Here is an 18,570-nt window from a genome sequence, read left to right as displayed (position 1 = left end):
AGGAATGACAAGTAAGAAAGACACTCGCTTCTAGAGCGGATAAAGATAAGATCCCCGTAGGGACATTTAGAAAGTTCATTATAAGTGTTCATACCTCATACTCCTATTCTCACGACAATGTGAAGTTTCGTTAGTTGAAAATTAGCATGAACGCATGTACATTTTGTGGTCATATTTTAAGATTCATATATGATTAAATGGTGGTGATTTCTACTATATGAGTATATGTACCTGTGTAAGAAAGTACTAAGTTACCTTAAAAAAGAAAGAAAAAATATAATGCATTTAAAATCACTTTATTGTAATAATTAATATGTTTGCAATATTTACAAAAAGAAATTAAAATTAATCAATAAATATTCAAACTACCACAATGAAGCTTTACGCAAATAAATCATCGTTATCACTGGCAACATTATGCGGTTTCTTGACAAATTTCTTTGGTGCACTATTATTACGGATAAAATTCTTCTTCATTTGATAAGTTGTACTGTTGGTCTTACTGTACTGTGATAAGTTTTTTCCAACATCAGGACATACCTGCAGAGATAGTGTTGGCAAGTTTAATAAATTCACATAATACATAATCATTTCAGTACTTTCCAAAATACATAATAACACAAATTTGAAATGTGCACCTTAAAATATTCAAAGCATCAAAGCTGTCAGAATAATTTTTGTTTCCAACAATCTTATAAACATGTACAGTATACTGCTTAAATATCCTTTCCATAATTCTGCTAACAATACTACTGCAAGGATATGAAACAAAATCTGTATGCTTAAAAGGAAGTCATAAAAGGATCTTCTATCAGTCCAAGTAGAAATAGACTGGTTAGGAATGGAAAAAGTCAGTAAAGTGGCACAGGAATCACTTTATCATTTTACATTCAAAGAAATATGTAGGAAAAAAACAAGTACATATATTAGATAGTGTAATGTCTTATGAATAAGGTAAGTATGCTTGAGCTATGTCAGCAAGTCTAGAACAACTTTTAGCACCTGATATTGATACATAAGACATTACGCTTTTGTGCAGGTATTATGTTTCTTTAACATCCCTTAAATTGTCATTGGCTTCATTGTTTCAAGATGCAAAACAATGAGAATATCAGCCCTTGTCAATCTTACTATGTGAAAAAAAAAACCCTCAAAGAGTGAGGGTACTTGATAATGTTATTGGCTTTAGGTCCCGCTAACTACTTTTATGGTTTTCAAAGATGCTGAGGTGGCAAAATTCAGTCTCGCAGGAGTTCTTTTACGTGCCAGTAAATCTACCAACACAAGGCTGTCATATTTGAGCACCTTTAAATATCACGAGGGTATTTAAAGAGAGGACTTTGAAAATGGGAGAAATGAAAGACTGGTGGTGGTGGTGGTGGTAGTTATTGTTTTAAGAGGAAGGACAACAAGGCAACCATCCTTTATGAACATTAATCAGAGGAAAAAAATGGAAGGGGTCTGATATTTTGAAAAATGAAGGTATGGGCCAAAGAAAGACAAGGGTCACAAAGGGCATGAAAATGAAAGACTCCCTTGGCCTATATTTTTACTTCCCACAATGACAGACTGCCTAAATCTGACAAAGTACACCAAAACACTTGAATACTGAATGTATGTTTAACCATGAAGAGTTTCTGGAGTTAATCCTTCTCATATGCAGTACTATAGAGGTGATTTCTAACAATTTGGGTGGAGCCTTTAATGGCCAAGATGATTATATCACAGTATAGATTCTTGGGAATGAAAAATACGTTAGATAAGTATGGTATTGAGCAACTTTTAACTATGTCTTCTGTTCAAGTAACCTTAGCCATTGTGGGTGGGGTTAACTTCCAATAAGTAACCAGGGAAACCTGACCCCTACAAAGCGCGTACCCAGGTGGCAGATAGGGGGCCCCTACAGTATGTAGGGCTGCTTGAAATACCCAATACAAAATTGGAACAATAAGTTAATTTATTGAATTCACCACCTAAACAATACAATGTCTTGTCTTAGTTGATTTACTTTGGCATGTTAACTAAAATGGTACATGTTTCGCCTTGAAATTTAGGCATCATCAGCCATTATCTTAACCTTAGAATATAATCAGGCACCTGATTTACATATACTTGAAATAAAACAAATTAAAAAAAAAAAAAACCTTGGAGAGACTTGAACTAAAATTAACATGTGGTAAGAGACTTGTAATGAAGTTGGTTTTAAAGATATTACAATGAGCGAGGAAATATACAATTGGTGAAAGTAGCAGTGATATTAACATTAGAAGGCATCTATTATAATTAAAATGAACAAAACAACAGTCTGTTATGAACGAGAGATAGGATTGCTAAAAAATTATGTTGGCCAACCAGCAGTTACAACGAAAATGACGATAAAAATAGTATTTAATAAATAATGTAGAATAAAATAATAATGAAATATGGTCAATGGACTAGCAATTAGTTGTTTACAAGAGATAAGTCGAAAGTCAAAGGCATATGATGATGTGGTTCAGTTTGACCAAAAATACGAAGTTGAAGTTGAAGAACGATGATTAAATAGGACCTTTATGGACCATCTCAATTTGATGCAATACTGCAATGATGTTAAGAACGTGGGTTGATTGACATTCTAGTCGAAACGGAAGTGTGACGGTTGAATCATTAGAGGATGGTGAGGGTAATTTGTTACGTTATTAACTGAACGTTATTGTCGACACTCGGAGTAAGAAGCCGACAGGCGTTCATGGGAAATCCTGGATTTGTTAATAGTAGAGGATTTTACCACCCATACAAGTGGAGACATGGGAAGTCCTGCATGCCAGGCGTGTACTGTACCCAACCACGACAGTAATAACAACATATATCAGCACACAGTTATAGACGAGGAAGGAGCCACCGCTCTGCATCAGAAATACTTACACACAACCTAGACCATAATTTACTCCAATACTTAAAGATAATACCAACCACAGCTGCACATATTTACCTCCGGCTATATACTGGATTTGTTAATAATAGAGGATTTTACCACCCATACAAGTGGAGACATTTTAACAAAAAATAGGACTTCCTAAGAGAGCACAGCCCATGAACGCAAGCACTGAATTATTCTGCAACTACATTGGACTCAAAACAAGAACATAGACTTACGCAAGACGTATAAATTCATTTCAACGAAAGTGTTTTATAGGATTTTAACATTTTAACATGTACTGTGTATTTTAATATGTGATTTTAACAAGCATTATGTAATTTAAAGTGTTTAATGTACTTGTAATTTAGAATTAAGTTTAAGTTAAGTTACACAAATGAATTTTAGGCCTAAAAGATAACTCCACACCTAAGTACCATTTTACTCTCAAACATGCCCAATTTGGATGCTTGGACATAATGCTTCCCCATGGCTTCTCCATTTAGAAAGGCACATTAACTATTATTTGACATATGTAAAGGTATCAATGTACAGCTGATGATGACTGTTTAGGGTCGAAACCGCTCCAGTAGTTAATAATAAAATTGTATTGATAAGGTGGAACCTTTTCTTATCTATATATTAGTGAACTATCAATACGGAAATGAAGCTAGTAAATCAAGACATCTGTAACATCATCTTTTGAGATATCAGTATCCTAATAAAAATAATTCAACCCCAATTTTAGTCACTTTTATCACTCCACCCAAGTGTTTTTTCAGAAAACAAAAAATACATGTTTCTTTACTTTTAATAGAGATAAAAAAAATACTATTTTTCACTTCGGAAACATGTTAAGTTTTTGAGATATACTGTAGAAATGCTCATTTTAAAATTTCACCCCGTTTTTAGTTCCCCTTAAGCGGAGTTTTCAAAAACAAATCACCTATGTTTCTTTACTTTTACAGGAAGATTCCAAATAGCAATTTTTACGTCTGTAACATTTTACGTTTCTGAGATATACTGTAGATATAGTCTTTCTAAAAATTCACCCAAATTTGTCACTCCTGTTTAATCCCCATTAATTGGATTTTCCAAAAACAAAAAAGATGTGTTTCATTATTTTCAAAGGAGATCCCAAATGAGAAGTTTTAGGTCAGTAATATCTTCTGTTTCTGAGATATAAGTATCCTCATTTAAGGCATTCAACCCCCTTTTCACCCCTCCTATTGGGATTTTCCAAAAACAAAAATATGTTTATTTTTAAAGGGGATTCTAAATACCAATTTTCACATCTGTACACTTCAAAAGTTTTGATACATACATACACACACTCATTTTTAAAATTCACCCCCCTTTTCACCCCTCGCCCCATTAATTGGATTTTCCAAAAACAAAAAAATATGTGTTTCTTTATTTTTAAAGGAGATACCAAATACCAATTTTCAGGTCTGTTATATCTTCAGTTTCTGAGATATAGGTATCCTCATTAAAGGCATACAACCACTTTTTCACCCTTTTCACCCCTCCTATTGGAATTTTCCAAAAAAAAAAAAAAAAAAAAAACATGTTTCCTTATTTTTAAAGAAGATTCAAATATCAAATTTTACATCTGTAAAATTTTAAAGTTTTGAGATATAGTTGCACTCATTTTAAAATTTCACCCCCTTAGCGGCAGAATATCCAAAAATCCTCTCTTAGCGAGCACCAACATGTTAATATGAATGTATCCTCAAAATTTAATTTCTTTATGTCCAGTATTTTTGGCTCGGCGATGATGAATCAGTCAGTCAGGACAAGTAATTTTATATATATATAGATTACTAACAATTACCCGCGTCTTCGCTCACGTGGATTTCGTAATTTGATCAAGGTAATCGTTCCTCGGCACTGCACTGAGTCATTATCTGAAACTTCCTACAGTACAAAAACTGACCCAAAAATTGAGTTTCATATACCCCAGAAATACTTCATAAACCATGTTTGTGGTATTACCTTTTGGGGCTAAAAAGAGCATGCGACATAGAACTCTACATGTGAGAAATATTCTCTCAAGTCGAAAAAATAAATACATGTTTCTATATTTTTAAAGAAGATTCCAAATACCTATTTCCACATCTGTAGCATCTTCAGTTTTTGAGATATACATAAATATCCCCATAGAAAAATTCAACCGATTGATCAGTCCTTTCCATGCCCCCACCCCCATCTAAGTGTATTTTTCGAAAACAAAAATATATGTTTCTTTATTTTTAGAGGAGATTCCAAATACCAAGTTTCACGTCTGTAACATTATCAGTTTTTAAGATATAAGTATCCTCGTAAAAAAAATTGAACTAATTTTTCACTTCTTTACGTCCCCCGTTAAGTGCGTTATCCGAAAACAAAAAGGTGCATGTTCCCGTATTTTTAAAGGACTTTCCAAATACGAAGTTTATTGTGTCTAATATGTTAAGTTTTTGACATATAATGTAGATATTCCGGTACTCATTTTAAAAATTAACCCCCTTTTCAAATTCTTTTCAGCTCCTTAAGGGAATTTTCTGAAAAAAAAAAAGCGCATTCCATTATTTTTAAAGGAGATTCCAAATTACCAGTTTTTATGTCTGTACGTCTGTAAACCCTTCAGTCTTTGAGATAAATGTATACTCATAAGAATAAATCAACTTCTTCTCCTTCTTCTTCACTTCCACCCCTCTCCCGCCTTAAGTGGACTTACGAAAACAAAAAAATATGTGTTTCTTTATTTTGAAAGAAAATTCAAAATACCAACTTTCACGTCTGTAACAGCTTCACATTTTAGGATATCAGCTTTTAAGATAAAGTATCCTCATAAACATATTTCAACTCTTTATTTACTTATTTTCAACCCCACACCCCTAACGTCGACTTTCCGACAACAACAAATGCTCGTTTCTTTATTTTGAAATGAGATTCCAAATACTAATTTTCATGTCTGTAACATCTTCAGTTTTGAGATATTAGTATCATCATAAAAGTAATTCAAATCCATCTTCACCCCCTTTCCTACCAGTCAAGTTGATTCCCCCCCCAAAAAAATAATAATGCGTGTTTCCTTATTTTTAAAGAAGATTCAAAAAGCAATTTTCACATCTTTAATATCTGTAGCATTTGAGATATAAGTATCGTCATACAAAGAATTCAACTAATTTTTAAATTCATTTTTCGAAGACAAAAGAACACGTGTTTCTTTACTTTGAAAGAAGATTCCAAATACACATGTTCATGCCTCTTAACTTCTTCAGTTTTTGAGATATAAGTATCCTCATAAAAAGAATTCAACTCCTTTTTCATCCCAGCCCATTAAGTTGATTCCCCACTCCCTCCAAACAATGTATGCTTCTTTATTTTTAAAAGAGATTCCAAATACCAATTTTCATGTGTTTAACCTTAAGTTTTAGAGATATAAGTTTCTTCATAACAAGAATTACATTTTTTCACTTCCTTTCACCCTCCCCCATTAAGTGAATTTTCTGAAAACCAAAAAAACTTGTTTCTTTATTTATAAAGGAACTTAAAAATGCCAATTATCATGACTGTAACATCTTCAGTTTTGAGATATATGTATAATAAAAAGGAATTAAACTCCTTTTTCACAGCCCCTGCCCCCAAGTTGATTTTCCCTCCCGAAATGCTAATTTTCATGTCTGTAACATCTTAGGCTTTGAGATATACGGTTCCTCATACAAAGTACTCAACTAATTTTTCAATGAATTCACCACCCCACCTCCACCCCTTAAGTGGATTTTCCAAAGACAAAAGATTACGTGTTTCTTTACTTTGAAAGCAATTTCCAAATACAAACTTTCATGTCTGTAATGTCTTCAGTTTTTGAGATATAAGTATCCTCATTAAAAGAATTCAACTCCTTTTTTTTTCACTCCAACCTGCACGTTAAGTTGGTTCCCCCCACCCCCGCACCCAAAAAGTGTGTGTTTCTTTATTTTTAAAGAAGATTCCAAATACCAATACCCAAGTCTGTAATCTTCTCTCCAGAAAAATAATTCAATTTTTTTACTTCCTTTCACACTCCCCACTCAAGTGAATTTTCCAAAAACAAACAGTACCTGTTTCTTTAACAGAGCTTCCAAATACCAGTTATCATGACTGTAACATCTTCAGTTTTTGAGATATATATATCCTCATAAGAGGAATTCATCTCTGATTTCATCCCCCACTCTACCAAGTTTCTTCCCCCCCCCCCCTCCCCAATGCGTGTTTCTTTATTTTTAAAGGAGATTCCAAATACCAGTTTTCACGTTTCTAACACCTTTAGATTTTTTTGGTGTATATATACCTTCTCACACAAATAATTCAACTAATATTACAATTCTTTCACTCCCCCGTTAAGGGTTTTCCCCAAAAAAGAATGCACGTTTCCTTGTTTTTAAAGGAGATACCATGCAACATGTTAAGTTTCTGCGATATACTGTAGATAAGCTAATTTTAAAAATTCACGCCCTTTTTCAGTTTCCCTAAAATGGATTTTCCGAAAAAATATTTATATTTCTTTACTTGTACAGGAAATACTAAATACCAGTTTTCAAATCTGTAATATGTTACGTGTCTGAGATAATTTACAGATATAGTCTTTTTCAAAATTCACCCCGTTTTTCACTCCTGTTCACCCCCTATGCTTCAAATTATCCAAAAACGCAAAAATAGTGTTTCCTTACTTTCAAAGGAGATTCCAAATTTCAATTATCACGTCTGTAACATCTTCAGTTTTTGAGATATAAGTCTCCTCATAAAAGTTGTTCAACCAGTTTTCCCCCCTTTTTTCACACCCGTTAATGGGATTTTTCGAAAACAAAAAAATACGTGTTTCTTTATTTTGAAAGGAGATTCCAAATACCAATTTTTACGTCTGTAAACTTTTAAGTTTTTGAGATATACATGTCCTCATTTTAAAAATTCACCCCACTTTTCACCCCCTTAGTGACGGAATATCCAAAAATCCTCTCTTTGCGAACACCTACATGTTAATATGAATGTACCCCAAAATTTCATTTCTTTATGTCCAGTAGTTTTGGCTCGGCGATGACGAGTCAGTCAGTCAGTCAGTCAGTCAGTCAGTCAGTCAGTCAGGACAAGTTATTTTATATATATAGATTTATGGATTAAGTTTTCTCTGCCTTTTGCAGCCAATCAGAAGAAACATCTTGAAGAAAGGGAAAGGAAAAGAATGGTGATCTGCCTGAATTCTATGCAATGGAAGCCATGATAAATTGATCACGGTATGACACAAATCAAGACCTACAACACTTCATGAATTTGCTAACCATACATGGATACCACCACAAAATCTGCAATTCAGAATGTTACCACGAACGGAATGAGAGATGTATCTGTGAAGTTTGTGGTCAATTTTATAACCAATACCATGTTACTCATTGCGTTAAATGGGACAGATTGCTAATTGAGTTCGATGAAACATAAAAACTTTCCACGTTACATGATAACTCAACATTAAGACTTTTTAATTTAAAATAAGTGCGTCAACATTGCAACACTAGTTTAAATAAATGAGTATATGAGTGAGAAGTCTCCGTGGCTCAGGCAGCAGTGTGCCGGCCTCTCACAGCTGGATACCATAGTTCAAATCCCGGTTACTCCATGTGAGATTTGTGCTGGACAAAGCATAGGCAGGGCAGGTTTTTTCTCCGGGTACTCCAGTTTTCCCTGTCATCTTTCATTCCAGCAACACTCTCCAATATCATTTCATTTCATTAATCATTGCCCCAGAGGAGTGCGACAGGCTTCGCCAGCCAGCACATTTCCTATTCTCGCCACTAGATGGGGCTTCATTCATTCCATTCCTGACCCGGTCGAATGACTGGAAACAGGCTGTGGATTTTCATTTTCAGTATATGAGTGAACATCAAGATCAGTGTCATAATTAACTGGTGAACATTTTAGACTTTCAAAACTACTCTTTCAAGCATATCTTATTACCACAACACATCACTGTAATTTAGCATTAGTCATTCGTAATTAAGATAAGTAATGTTTTAATATTATATGTTGTTTTTATTAAGACAAATGTTCTTCAGCAGCTTAAGATGACCCACAAATAAGGTCAAAACCGGTACTGTTATGTAAAAATATTTTAAGTACCTTATAAAAAATAATTGTATTGATTAACTGGAAAGTTCCTATCTTTATATTAGCGATCATTTGACTAAGTTGACACTGGAGAGTATGGCTTCCTTCTTAACAAATAAATAATTGAGTTCTAGAAAATTGAACTCACAAGGTAACATTATATAGCTCTGCACATCTTGTGCATTATTCAATATAATGAATTGTTGTGGTAGGTTACAGAATCTGAAAAGTGAAATAAATAGGTACCGTGCATAAAAGTTAGATGCATTTGGTATACATGTTGTGAATTGCCAGAGAAATCACAACTTTTGGTCAAGAGACTACAATATTATTAATGCAAAATCAAGGGAGGGATATACAGGAGTTTGTTTAATATAGTACAGAGGTGGCCAGTAACCTTACTTCTGGGAGCCGCAAATTTAGGAGGCAAACAATTGGGAGCATATTTAGGAAATGGTTTATAAAATGAAGACACGTCTTTCATTTTATAACAAGTGAAGGAACATTTATATTCTACACTAGACAGAACATTATTTTTCAGGTACACATCAAGGAATGAGATTTTACTTTTGAGAAGTGATTTCTTTGAGTGTTCATTTTTGCTGTTAGTTTTTTGAAATCTGGCTGATAACTGGTAAGCGCAGTTCGCACAAGTTCACTAAAATGTTCATCAGTTCGTTCAGATCGATATGTAGATTTAATGAATATAATTGTTGAGTACAGTGATTCACACACATAAGTAGTCCCAAAGATTTAGATTAGTCTTTTGGCACACTGTTTTGTTAGCGTGTATTTTTCTCCTGGAACATTCTTCCAAAATTCTATGGTATAAATGCCACTTCGTTTGAGTCCTTTTAATCCTTCGTCCTCTTGCAGTTCTTACAGCTCCAGCTCTACAGCTGCTGTATCCTTCGTTATTGGTGATGAAACAGGACTGCCATCGCCCACAACATCAACAGAAAAAGGATTTTCCAAGAATGAAAATGAAGGTTTAAGTGATCTCAAATCATTAAATCTGCCACTGATTTCTTCAATAAGGCCAGACATTTTACTCATGTAATCTTCAGTTTCCACTTGAATGTCAGGAAGGCTTTCAGTAATATTCTTAAAATATTTGAAGTGAGAAAATGTTTTAGTCTGAAGGTCTTTCCCAAAAAGCTTCAACTTGCTATGAAAGCTAAATACAGTCTGGCCCTTCCTTGTAAAGATATGTTTTGCGTTTTTAAATGCTGGACCACATCTGTAAAGAAAGCCAAATCTAACAATCACTGGGGGTCATAAAGTTCAGGGAATGATTCTCCTTCCATAAATTGTGTGATTGGATCAAGTAATTCAAAAAATCTGTCAATAGCATTGCTTACTGATAGCCATCTTACTAAGCAGTACCAAGATACATCATCAAGAAGCTCATCATTGTTCATGTATTCTATAAAAGATTTTGACTCTCGGTGTGTTTTGGCACATGAGCGAATAAAGTTCACAATTTTTAGAACTACCTGCATAATATGTGGGTACTGAAAATATTTTGCTGCTAAATGTTCTTTGTGAATAATACAATGTAAAGGTAGGAAATCAGGAAATGATGTGTCAGCATTTAAAAGCCCAATAAGCCCTTGTTTCGTGCCAGTCATATATGGTGCATCATCGGTAACAATGCTGACAATATTACCGATAGGCACTGAGTGTTTCTGTAAAACACCATCCAGGGCTTCTTTAATCTCACAACCATGAGTAGTATCCTTCAAAGTAACCAGGTCTAAAAGTTCTTCCACCACCTGCAAGTCCTTTGACAACTCACAAATATAGCTAGTTGTGGTTTATCTTCGATATCAGTAGACTCGTCCGGAGCCAGACACTCGCTTATATTTGTTGTAAATTATTTAAAATATCTGCACTAATAACAGAAACTCGCCTCTCTATTGTGTGTCTAGCAGCGGACATTTCGTTGATCAGTCTCTGCAGTTTCTTATTTTCTGGTTCTAAACCAGAAATAACTTGCGCCATGTTCTTCTTAATAAACTCCCCCTCTATGTAAGGCTTTTTTGCTTTTGCAATATTAAAAGCCAAGATGAAGCCAGCTTCGGTTGTCAAATCTGCTTCCTTGGTAAAAATTGACAAAACCCTACTCTGACGATGAAGTTTTTCCTTTAGTGATTTCAGTTTGGTTTTCCTTAACTGAGAGCCAACAGGAAAATCTTTGTTGACACTGCTGTGGTTAGTGTCACAATGGCGTTTTAGATTACTGGCCTTGAACAGTGACAAAGTTATTTGACACAAAAGACACATTGGCTTACCGTTTCTTTCTACAAAAATGAATTCTTCCTCCCAGTCGGTATTAAAAGCTCGATTCTCCTCTTCAATGTTTACGCTTCTTAGACAGCATCGCAACTGTTCGGACACCAAGCCACAACAGTACTGAAAGAGCACACAACAACACGCAGAAAAGTATCGACACTCGCTACTGCCTATACGTGAACGCTACTGGCTTCACCTCACGACACTGGCTCACTGACACACTCTCCCGCTCAAAGCACTATGAAATGGAAGGTGCCGGAACTATCTTCACCTCCCATGTCTTACCACTGACCTACGGCGCTAATAATGTTAAGCCGCACATCACTGCTACTGACTGCCGCCAGCTGCTAGATGTCGTTAGATTCCATTATTTATATCATTTAATTTTACTCTAATGTTGGTGTCAATAGCCACACAAGACTGACTCAAGAGCCGCCAAGAGCCTCGTTCTGGCCAGCCCTGATATAGTAATAGGAAAATATGGCAATGGGGTGGTTACTATGACCACCGCAGCAAATGGTTTCTTGTTGTCAAGATAGACACAAAGCTATTGTCAATAGTAAAGCCCAACAAATCTTTCAGCTCAGCCGATGATGAAGAAATTGAAAGAATATACAAAAAGGTGGAAGGTTTAATGCAGTGTAATAATAATAATAGTAATAATAATAATAATTCTGTTTGGCTATTGCTAGCCTGGTGCAACCCTATAAGGCAGATCCTCCGACGAGGGTGGGCAGCATCTGTCATGTACAGGAAACTGCCTATTACTGTAGTTGAAGATAGTGTTTTGTGTGGTGTGTGGGTTGCAGGGATGTTGCAACAGTTCAAATACCCAGCCCCCCAACCAGGGGAATTACCATTTAAGGTTAAAATCTCTGACCTGGCCAGGAAGTAGATGGAAACTTCATTATGATGAAGGACTAGAATACATGGTAGGCAATAGTGTTGGCTACTGAATGCATGATTCGAAGCAGTGTATCGATTCATTCAAGTGTCCGAGTGAATCGATTCACAGGAACGGCGAGCTCACGGCACACAATTCAGCTTACTCCCAGCGGACAGTGCTGAGTGGCGCACTCACTAGACGCTGATGGGAAGCCGAGCTTCCGCTGCAGCGAGACAGTGAATCATGGCACATTGAAAGAATTGTGAACGAGCGCGGCTCAGTGAGACACACGATACACATGGCTCCTTATTGGCTCACTGGACACGCGGAGAGCCGAGCTTCCGTTGCAGAGAGACATACAGTGAGCCATGGCACACGGAAAGAATCGTGAACGAGCTGGCTCAGTAAGAGACAAGATACGCACGGCTCCTTATCGGCTCACTGCAGCGAGACATACTGTGAGCCATGCTACACTGAAATAATCGTATGTTATAATGGACTAGGTTTTTCCTAACATCCTATAATGGACTCTCGAGCTCAGCTCATTTGAAAATAATACCCATTTGCATTCACTGTCCTCTTCTTACAGGGAGGTTTAAATAAAAGATGGATTTATTTGCAGTGTTAAAAAGGTAGTCACAACATAATTCTGAAGTAGCTACTAAGTAGGTAGGCTATTAGGTTATACTATTTATTAGTTTAATGAATCTTAGTATTATAACTTAGTTGACATTTGACAATTAAACTCGACTCTAGCCTGCTCTATGACTATGAGTCATGCTCATGACCACTCAAAAGTACCTGTTTTATGTTGGGAAGAACGGCTCAGTATTTTCTCAGTTCATATGTCACATCGTTGCACAAGACTTAAATCATATGTGGACAGATGCAATAACAGTATGTTGAATCAGAAAACCAGCGGGCTACTGTACATCTAGCATTTTTTCTAAGAAAGGAGTTCATAGTATGAAGACCAGATGGCAGCTGCGAGCACTGAATGCTGTTGCTGCTGTCTTACCAGCACATACTACACAGATGCAGTAGGAGCGGTGACCAATGAGCCGTGAATCGGAACACTGTATCGATTCAGTAACGTGAACGGAATCAAATGAATCGATTCAGTCAAATGAATTGAATGTCCCATCACTAGTAGGCAAAGGATCAGAGCATGATGTAGTGGAAAAATATGGAATGAGACCAAGCAATGAAAGAGAAAGCTAGTTAGTAAATAGCTGCACAGATCATAAATTAGTCCTTGTTAACACTAGGTTCCAAAATCATATACACCCTATGTGTGTATACATGGGCTGATTATACATACCTTCTTACTACCTGGTTCAGGATGAGATTGGAAAATTCGCTCCTTATCTGAGCCATTGATGGAAGTACTTTTCTTTCTGTTATCTTTCTTTGCCTAAAGAGAAAAAGTAAAGAAGGGAAATATGACCATTTTGAATTCATATTTTCATTGGTATTATAATATTCAAATTCTAGGCCTGTCAGAAACTCTGAACAGTTCTGTAAATCTTTATGTAAATCTTTAAGTATCCAGATTTGGAAGGATTGATTCATTGACCTTGAAAACAACATTTTCAGTATCAATGGACTACAAAACATTGAATATTGGTTGTGGAGATGTATTTTTGAAATAAGGAATTTTAATTTGATATTCTTATTCAATAGATACTTTTTAGGTTTTTCAATATTTACTGAAATGACAGTAAGATAAGATACAATACTGCGATGCTAAAGGTTAGAAACTTTTCATAAATGGTCTCTACAATGAAAACCACGATGAGAGCTTATAGTCAGAGCCTCTGAAAACACTGAGTATGAGCAGCATTAATCAGAAGATCCTGATGATCAGAAATGTTAACATTTTTGTATATTGTATACATATTTAAATTTTCATCTTTGCAAAAGATAAGAGCTGATTGGTTAAATAAACAGGACAAGATATGTTGAGAAATGAGTGTGAGGATCATCTGAATGCTCTGGACAAAAAATGTCACAAAGGTCTAGCAACAATTTAAAATCATTTTCCACCTTATTACTGATATAAACTTCCATTAACCTTACTAGTCACCATATAATTCTAAGAAAGTTATTGCTTGGAAGTGCCTGCCATATTTTGGTGTAGTTGGTCAGCACAGACTCCAAAGACCAAGCTAGGAAGTCATTGTTAGTAAATTCACAAAGCTACAACAAAATTTCAGAAAAATAAGGTAACAATAACTCACATGGAGAAACTTTATTTTAGATGATGATATAAGGATACACTAAAGTTGGGCACTGATGCACATTACTATTCAACATACTCACCATTCTTGTCCAAACACTTCTTCCAATGGTACACCAAGGCATCGAGAGACAACGTTGCTCAACATCTGTAGGTTTAATCTTAAAGTGTCCTACATGTGTCCTCTGGGTGGTGCTAATAAGAACAATAAGATGCCATCGTACAGCCCTACAGGACCTCATGGTTATGACAATCGAGAAATCAACATAAATAATAATAAAATCAGTCCTTCTGAGGACTCGCATTTCCATATCCAAACATTCAGCTCTCAGTTAACAATCTGCCAAAATAACAATGAAGGAATCAGTAAGGCAAAAAGTGAATAATCCAAAATCCTTCTGGATCACTCCATGGATGGAGTTGTGCTTTAGGAAACTCATACAGAAGATGACCTTCAACTGAACTGTAGGGGTAAAATTCCTGGATACCAATTAGCAACAGCAGTAAATCATTCTAAATATGGCATTGCCACTTTGGTCAGGAAAGATATAGTGAACTATGATGTACTTGAAAATGTTGTGAATCAAACTTCCTTTTCCTCATCTAAACAAGTGCAGAATGTTGTGATAACCAATGCATAAAAGCCACCTACAGACAACTGGCCAGATCCCATCGTGCTGGTACCTACAGAAAATAACATAATCATTGGAGACTTCTACAGCCACCACAATAAAAGCACATCTCAATCCTCTTCTCGAGATACATCGGCTGACCGCCAAGTGGACCCCTCACCTCAGAATCCGCTGCACATGGCGCAAGGGCAACCGGACTTGGCAATTCTTCAGCATCTACAATCCATACAACAGAAGCTGGGCTCTCTTCCCCTCAACCAGTATACTCTCGCCCAGAGGGTAACATCACTGGAATCCAAAGATTACAACCCAATGAACAATACAGTTCAGAAACAGCAACCACCACTTCAACGGCCTCTAAATCCGCACCTGCAAGGACTTCAATGGCGCATCCTACGTCCAGGGGAATACACTTCTGGCTGGGTCAATCCAGACTCCCAACGGATGCACCAATTAGCACTAACTCTTCAGCAGCAGCTTGTGGTGATGTCAGCGGGACGCGACCACCATGACATAGAGACCGTCTTCTGAGGTCTCAGCGCCTGGGAATATCTCGATGCAGCCCAACAAAGCTATTTTGCGACTTGAACCAACCTGCTTTATGCTGAAATAAACAAGGGATGGCAAGCAGCAATCCAGCTCGATGCCGCCACGTCCGAGACCCTCGCATGGACCCCGGAGGGATTCCCCTTTCAACCACAACTGCGTCCAACCCCGGTCATTTGCGGACGGGCCCGTGGAACACGAGGGGGCGCGGGAAATTAGTACGGCAACAGCGGACGGTGAGAGCAGGGACCACCCGTCCAACCTGGTACCACGACCCGCTCCGGTGACACGGCAGACCACAGGACTCCCGCCACCATCACCACCACCTTCCAAGCCATCACAGTAACCAATGACAGGCAGATCTCCGCCAGCTCAACGGACACCTCCAAGATTGTAATATTTTGTACACTGTATGTAACTGTTTATTCTATGTGTGTATATTTCTTTGCAAAGTGGCTCTCGTAGTATTTCCATGTATATTGATTTCTTGAATAAAGCACTGTGATGTTCCAGCCTCACTGGTCATCACCACTGTATCCTCGTCCAGCCCGCAGCTTCGCCAGTGCTCCCATCCTTTTTTACACACGTTCTGGCCTCGGCTATAAAAGGAACCCCAGGGAGCTCACTGGCGCAGTCGTGTGCTGGATGGGGATCAGTGAACAAATAAAATATGATGAGTGTGATAAGAATGGTTACAGACTGCTTGAATGGATGGACAAGAGAGACTTTAAGCTAGTCTACGATGCTAAGGACATAGGGACATTCCACTCTGGCTGTTGGAATAAAGACTAATTACCCGATCTATGTTTCATTTCTTCCAATCTCATGACAACTTCCCCAGTACACAGACAGGTACTGAAAAATTTCCAGAGAAGTCAACATAGACCCATAATTTATGAAATTGTCCCGCATATACCTATCGTTAGGTCTATATCTAAACCTCGCTGGAACTTTCAAAAAGCTGATTGGAATGCTTATGCATTGCACACAGATGCCAATGTTAGATGGATGGCTCCAGCTTCAGCAAATTACAGTAGGTTTGTTGGTCTAATCAAATCTGCCACAAAAAGAACCATTCCCCAAGGCTATTGGAAGGATTACATACCAGGTTGGAATAAGGAAACCAGTCACTTGTCCGCTGAATATGAGGAAGAATGTAGTCAGGAGAAAGCAATTGAATTCCTGAAATCACTAGATAATGCTAGAAGAGAGAAGTGGGTAACAACTGTAAGGGATCTTAACTTCACATATTCCAGCAGAAAAGCATGGTCTCTCATCTGTAAGCTTGATCCAATTTGCACACCATCAAGAAATCACTCCTCAATTAATGTGAAAACCATAGCTAATCACCTCGTCTCAACATTGTGGATTTCAGGGGATAAGAAATTCACCAAGCATGTTAAATCAGAACTAAGGCAGAGAAAATAAGACACCCAGACAAATGACCAGTATACAAGTCCAATCTCTTCATAAGAGGTACAAAAAGGTTTGGACACACTCAGAAATGGTAAAGCTGCAGGACTTGATGGCATATACCCAGAACTTTTAAAGGACTGTGGTCCAGCAACCAAACGTTTGCTTGTTTCTTTCTTCAGTGATGTTCTGCAATCAGGCCGCTTGCCTACTCTATTGAAAACAGCTAAAATGATAGCTATCTTGAAACCAGGCAAGGATCCCAAATCGCCTAAAGCTATAGACCCACAGCTCTACTAAGTGTTACACATGAAGCTTCTAGAAAGACTGATCCTCAATAGAATATCTCCTGCAATTGAACACCTTATTCCACCTCAGCAAGGTAGTTTCTGGCATGGTCAAAACTGCGGTGATCAGGTTCTCACTTTGACTTCCTTCCTTGAAACAGGATTCGAGAGGAAAATGTAAAAATCTATCTGTGTTCCTTGATCTCACAGCTGCTTATGACACTGTTTGGAAAGAAGGCCTTCTCCTGAAACTCATCAGGGCTATACCGTGTCTTAAATTTTCACCCTGATAAAAAATATACTCAGTAACAGATTTTTTTCCAAATTCATACAGAAAATGCCATAGCAGATTCCATAAACTTAATAATGGCTTACCACAGGGATCAGTCTTGTCTCCCATTCTCTTCAACTTATACATTCATGATCTCTCAGAAACCGAATCTTGCAAATTCATCTATGCGGATGATATCAACCTTACCATACAAGGAACAGACTTCAGTGAGGCAGAAGACATTCTATCCAAAGACCTTGACAAGACGGGTGATTATTGAAAAAAAAAAAAATGGTGCCTGAAACATAGTCCACTAAAGACAAAGGTAGCTATGTTCCATCTAAATAACAGGCTGGCAAAGTACAGTATCAACCTACAATCAGGTTCGGAAACCACACACTGGAGTGTAATACCAGCCCAAAATATCTGGGTGTAACTTTAGACAGTTCCTTAACCTATCGACGCCATCTTGAGGAACTGGCTGCTAAGCTTAAAAGCCGTAACAACTTACTGGGTAGACTAGTTGGTACTTCATGGGGGTGCAGATTTGTGTACACTACGAGCAATTGCTCTAGCAATAGTATATTCACCAGATGAATATTGCTCCTCTGTATGGCTCAATAACTCCCACACTAGTCTGGTTGATGTCAAATTGCACCACACAATGAGAATTATATCTGGTATATTGTTCTCTACTCCTATTCAATGGTTAACATTACTGAGCAACATTCAGCTCTCCTCATATCAGATGGCAAAGTGCCCTTGTTATACTGTGGACCAGGATAGCGAAGAACAGTTACCTCCCGATACATCAGGATATAGATGAAAATGCCGTAACGAGACTCAAATCATGGAAACCAGCCTGAAAGGCGGCAAAGGAATTAGTTAATTCACATTTCAAGCCTGATGAAATATGGAAACATGAATGGTCTCAATGACACCCTCATGACATTGTCAACATCAGGAATCCAACTACAAA

The 18,570-nt window shown here is 37.1% G+C and overlaps 1 protein-coding gene across 1 annotated transcript in view; it reads right to left on the bottom strand.

Annotated features, from left to right (window-relative positions):
• Positions 1–381: 381 nt before the first annotated feature.
• The window catches only part of LOC137500999 (uncharacterized), a 57,282-nt gene continuing 39,093 nt past the window's right edge, over positions 382–18,570 (bottom strand). The window contains exons 5-6 of the mRNA XM_068227818.1: positions 13,525–13,617; positions 382–540 (exon numbers count right to left, since the gene is read on the bottom strand). Of these exons, the coding sequence (XP_068083919.1) occupies positions 382–540; positions 13,525–13,617 (252 nt within the window). The remainder of the gene's footprint in view (positions 541–13,524; positions 13,618–18,570) is intronic.

Source organism: Anabrus simplex, chromosome 5 (genome assembly GCF_040414725.1).
Source record: "Anabrus simplex isolate iqAnaSimp1 chromosome 5, ASM4041472v1, whole genome shotgun sequence".
Classification (NCBI taxonomy): Eukaryota; Metazoa; Arthropoda; class Insecta; order Orthoptera; family Tettigoniidae; genus Anabrus; species Anabrus simplex.
This window is presented reverse-complemented; position numbering and strand designations above follow the sequence as displayed.